The sequence below is a fragment of the Amphibalanus amphitrite genome, unplaced genomic scaffold, assembly GCF_019059575.1.
Source record: "Amphibalanus amphitrite isolate SeventyFive unplaced genomic scaffold, NRLGWU_Aamphi_draft 000020F_arrow, whole genome shotgun sequence".
NCBI classification, from domain to species: Eukaryota; Metazoa; Arthropoda; class Thecostraca; order Balanomorpha; family Balanidae; genus Amphibalanus; species Amphibalanus amphitrite.
The window spans coordinates 1,718,879-1,724,150 of NW_024881516.1; the positions used below are offsets into that span (position 1 = coordinate 1,718,879).

Genomic DNA, 5,272 nt, shown 5'->3' on the forward strand with positions numbered 1-5,272 from the left:
GCTGAAACCCTGGATCCGCCAGTGGTTACATTTATAGACATTTTCATCGCTACGTAATCATTTCCCCAGAAACACATGGTACACAGTACACACCATACCTATTCCCATGGTTTGGAGTACAAACAGATTGAAGGTCAGCATTTCTTTTTATTGATTTGGAGCACACACCTGAGCTATTATATTCCCATCATTGATCACTGCCTGATAACAGTCCCTTTCTGCATGACGGAAAATCGGCAAGACAGCGAAGGTAGAAAATATGTGCGGTATTGAATGTGCATCGACGATGTATTTACTAATTTTCCATATAGTTATCTGTTCGGCAATCGGCATAGGTACATACGATATTTAGGTACAAATGAACAAACCCCAGACAAAGGTAGGCATCCTAGCCGCTAAGGCGAACAGGATATTGCAGAGGAAAAAGAGCCACGGTTTCATCTGCTCTGTACCAGTCATGTTATTGAATATCGCTGTTATAACGCAGAGGCTCCGTTCCAGACTGTGTATTTGCGGCCGGTCACGGGGCTCTCAGACACAACGCCTGAGGCGACCAATCAGGCGTCCGCTGGCCGGCGCTGCCTGCGCCGGCATGGTGCACAGGGACCAGAGCAGCGGCCCGGGCACAGCAGCATTGTGCACCACAACACTCCTCCCCCCTGGTTACAAAACCATCACCGTAACAAGAACATAACCGAAAAAAAAACACTTCTGCGAAAACCGAGTCATACACACGTGCCCATCAATATCGATCCGGAGCTCGCAAGGTCGCGCGATTCCTCAGATTGTACCCGTGGTGGCCGGTGGAGCCACCCGGCGTGCCAGCGGATGGTACGACGGGGAGAGCTGGTCTCGACTCCCCGGGTCCATTGGAGCAGCTGTCAGTGACGGGCTGCGGCCGGTGTGACGGACCGGAGCTGGGCACGGGAGCAGCGGCCGACATCGGTGCGGGATCCGGCGGGGCTCCGGTGGCCGGCACGGCTGGAACCGGTGCGGCCGACACGGGAACCAGGAGTGGACGTGGCACGGGTGGCATCACGGGCTCCACAGGGCTGGAAGGAAACACAACGTTTGAAGAAGTCGGCACAGTATGCTCGCTATACCGTCTCCTGACAACATCAGCATGTCGGACAACCATCCTACCGTCTGCGAGTTCGATAGTGAATTTCACACCGTTCACACCAAGCACGACACCAGGCACCCAGCGACACCGTTCGACCCCCCGCAAACGATCCACAGCCGAGACATACACTTTGTCCCCGATCGATAGGTCACGCTCACATGCCCCCCTATCACGGTACTCTTTTTGCTCGGACTGTCTGTCACGGATGTGCTGACTCAAGTCGGGGCTAACTGCACTCAGGTGAGTACGGGGCTGTCTACCCAGAAACAGCTCCGCCGGAGAGCGTAAGGTCAGCGTATGAGGTGTAGTCCGGTAATGTAACAAAAACCGGGCCACTTTGGTCTCAACAGATCCAGTAACCTGCTTGTAAAAACCATTTTTAAAAGTTTGCACCGCCCGTTCTGCGAGACCGTTCGATTTGGGTGACATGCATGGGCTAGTGAGATGTCTGATGCCATTCGTGTGACAAAACAGCTCAAATTGTCGGGACATAAACGCCTGGGCATTGTCGGTCACGATCACATTCGGCAGACCCCAGCTGGCAAATGACATCCGCAATTTATCAATCGTTGTTTCGGAGTCAGATGCACGAGTCGGATACACATCTAACCACTTAGAATGCGCGTCGATCAGGATCAAGAACATTCGACCATTTGTCTCACAGTAATCGATGTGCACTCTCTCCCATGGCCGTGATGGCCAGCGCCAGGGGTGCAGAGGCGCCTCGGGGGCTCTGCCCTTCAGCTGCTGACATTTCCCACATCCACGGACAACATCGCGAATATCATCATCCATCTTAGGCCACCAAACGTACATCCGGGCTAACATTTTTGATCGACTTTCCCCAGGGTGACCCTCATGTAAGAGCTTGAGCAGACTCTGTCTGCCTTGAGGCGGTATTACGACTCGTGAGCCCCACAAAACACAGCCCTCTTGGATGCTAAGTTCGCCCATACGGCTCTTGTACGGCTGAAACTCGGGGCCCAAATCAACCACTGATTCCCAGCCGCCGTCCCGTACACATTTATGAACCGCCGAGAGGATCGGATCCCGAGAGGTCCACAGCCTGATCTGAGCCGCAGTTACCGGTGACGCATCCAAAAATTCTAACAAGTGAACCATCTCAGCCGGCACTGGCACGCTGGCGGGCGGGGAGCCCGCTGTGGGAAGCCGGCTGAGCGCGTCACAGTGCCCCTGTTTGGAGCCGGGCCGGTACTCCAGCCTGTAATCGTAGGCTCCGAGTAACAGAGCCCATCGAACCATACGTGGTGACGTCATTAACGGCAGGGGCTTCTGTTCTCCCAAAATCCCAAGTAGAGGCTTATGGTCGGTCTGAATCGTGAATGTACGGCCTGCTAAGAAGTAATGGAACTTTTTAACACCCGTCACTATCGCCAGCGCCTCCCGATCAGTCTGCGAATACCGCGACTCTGTATCACTCAACGACCGCGAGTAATATGCGATAGGACGTTCCCCATCTCGGGTGAGCTGACTCAGCACGCAGCCCACACCGACGGGGCCCGCGTCGCAGGCCACTACTACCGGCAAAGCTGGGTCAAAATGAGCCAAAACGGGCGGTCTGATCAGCATGTCCTTAGCAGCGCAGAAAGAGGCGCTTTCGGTCTCGGTCCACTGCCATTTTTGATCCTTGCGCAGCAATCGGTACAAAGGAGCTAGGGTGCTGGCCAAGTTCTTAAGGAACTTTGCATAGTAATTTATCAACCCTAGCCAACGGCGCAGCTCACTGACGTTCCGCGGTTCCGGGGCCTCCCGAATGGTCGCCGTTTTTTCATCCGTAGTCTCGATCCCTTTACTACTAATCCTGAGTCCCAGATACGTCATGCTTCCTACGCCAAACCTACATTTCTCGCGGTTGACACGAAGGCCGGCCTCATTCAAACGCCCGAGGACGACCCGCAGAGTGGAGTCGTGGCTTTCCTCGGTGGCACCCGCTACTACTAGATCGTCTAGAAATACCCCCACCCCGGGTATATCTGCTAACAACGTCTCGAGTGTACGCTGAAACAGTGACACCGCAGAGGCGTACCCAAAGGTGAGTCGCAGCGGTCTCAGCAGTCCCCGAGGGGTGTTCACAGTCAAGTAATCACGGGACCTCTCATCCAGAACCAGCTGGTTATAGGCGCTCTTTAAATCGATCTTAGAAAACACCTGACAACCAGACAACTTTGAGAAGAGCTCCTCAACACGAGGTAAGGGGTACTGGTCTACCTTCGCAGCCCGGTTAACAGTCAGTCGGTAGTCCCCACAAATACGAATTTTCCCGTCAGTCTTGGGAACGACCACCAGGGGAGCAGCCCACTTACTGTGGCGGACGGGTTCCCAGAGTCCTTGCTGTATCTCCTTCTCCAGCTGCGCGTCCACGGCCTCCCGGTAAGCCAGAGGAACCGCCCTCGGCTTGAAGAAGCGCGGCCGCACCTCTGGATCCACGTCAATGGTGACCTCGCCACCACGAAAACAGCCGAGCTCATCACGGAACACATCTGGAAACTCATCGAGTACCGGCTGCACACGAGACGCGGACGATACACGACACACTGTGGGCCAATCCAGTCGGATCTGACTCAGCCAGTTTCGGCCAAACAAACACGGCCCACTTCCCTTCACGATGATAAGTGGCAGCCTGGCAGCCTGGCCACCGTGCTCGACATTCACCGTTACCTGTCCGCACACCGATAGCTGTTCGCCGCTGTAGGTCTTCAGCGTGACGTTGCACGGCTCCAGGCTCGGGCCGCCGCTCGGCCAGAGCTGACGGAGCACGGAGTCGGAGCAGACGGACACCGCCGCCCCCGTATCCAGCTCCATGTCCACTGCCTTTCCATCAAGCACCACGCTCACCATCAGCGGCGGTCGTCGCTCACTCTCGGGCCGCACACTAAACATCGCGTAGGCCTCATCGATCGCCTCATCACTCGCGGGAGCCGCCACCTCTCGGCGCGACAGCTCGGCACTCTCATCACCGCACTGCATCACTGACGCCGACTGCGGATCCTCGGCCGACAGCTGGCGCAGCTGATGCTGACTCCCCCGTCCGCAGGCCACTCGGATGTGGCCGCGCTGGCCACAGGCGAAGCACCGCCGGCCCCGGAACGGGCACGCTGACTGAAGATGATCTCGAAGACATCGGGGGCACTCCGTCGAGCCTCCACCTCGAACATCTCGCCGCTGCTGAGGAGGGCCAGCGGCCGTCGCAGGGCGCGGCGGGCCTCGCCGCGCCCCCAACTCGCCGCCGGCACCTCCGGCACGTCGCTCGGCGGCGCGCTCCACCCGCTGCACGGTCGAGTCGCCGGGCGCGCCGACTTCGTGCCCGCTGAGCTCTGCGGCACTAGCGGCAGCAGACTCGTGAGCCTGCGCCAGCTCCACCGCCAGTGGTAGCGTCAGATGCGGCTCACTCAGTAAGCGCGACTGCAGCCGCTCGTTCCTGATGCCGCAAACCAGGCGGTCTCGTAGCATCTCCTCCAAGATACCGGCAGAAAACTGGCAAGGCTTAGCCAGCTTCCGCAACCGCGCCAGAAACGCGCTGACTCCTTCCTGGGCCCCTCTGCAGCACGAGTGGAAACGGAATCGAGCCACGATCACCGAAGCCTGGGGCTCAAAATGAGCTTCCAGCACATCCACGAGGTGAGTGTAGGTGCAGTCACTCACGGCTGTCGGGGCCACCAGGTCTTCCAACAGACCGAACGTTCTTGCTCCGACGACACTGAGGAAAACGGCACGCCTCTTGCCTTGCTGATCCTCACCAGTGATGCCGTTAGCAATGAAATATTGCTCGAGTCTTCTGGCGTAGGATCCAAACGATTCAACTCCCGGGTCAAACTCTGGCGCCTTCCCAACACACGCCATCTCCCCACGCGGTTCGAATCGCCTCGTCGCCAATGTTATAACGCAGAGGCTCCGTTCCAGACTGTGTATTTGCGGCCGGTCACGGGGCTCTCAGACACAACGCCTGAGGCGACCAATCAGGCGTCCGCTGGCCGGCGCTGCCTGCGCCGGCATGGTGCACAGGGACCAGAGCAGCGGCCCGGGCACAGCAGCATTGTGCACCACAACAATCGCTATGAATGTATTTGGCTGGCATGCGTAGATTTTCTCATTTACCTACGTGAACCTCTGGTTCTTCCATCATCCACG

At 57.4% G+C, this 5,272-nt stretch overlaps 1 protein-coding gene across 1 annotated transcript; it reads right to left on the reverse strand.

Moving 5' to 3' along the window:
* Positions 1-501: 501 nt before the first annotated feature.
* Positions 502-5,025, reverse strand: LOC122390559. The gene is made up of 2 exons (XM_043383640.1): positions 3,448-5,025; positions 502-1,052 (listed from the first exon to the last, which is right to left on the reverse strand). Exons 1-2 carry the CDS (start codon positions 4,982-4,984, stop codon positions 1,036-1,038), a joined length of 1,554 nt encoding a protein of 517 aa, XP_043239575.1. The 5' UTR covers positions 4,985-5,025; the 3' UTR covers positions 502-1,035.
* Between the last annotated feature and the right edge of the window lie 247 nt (positions 5,026-5,272).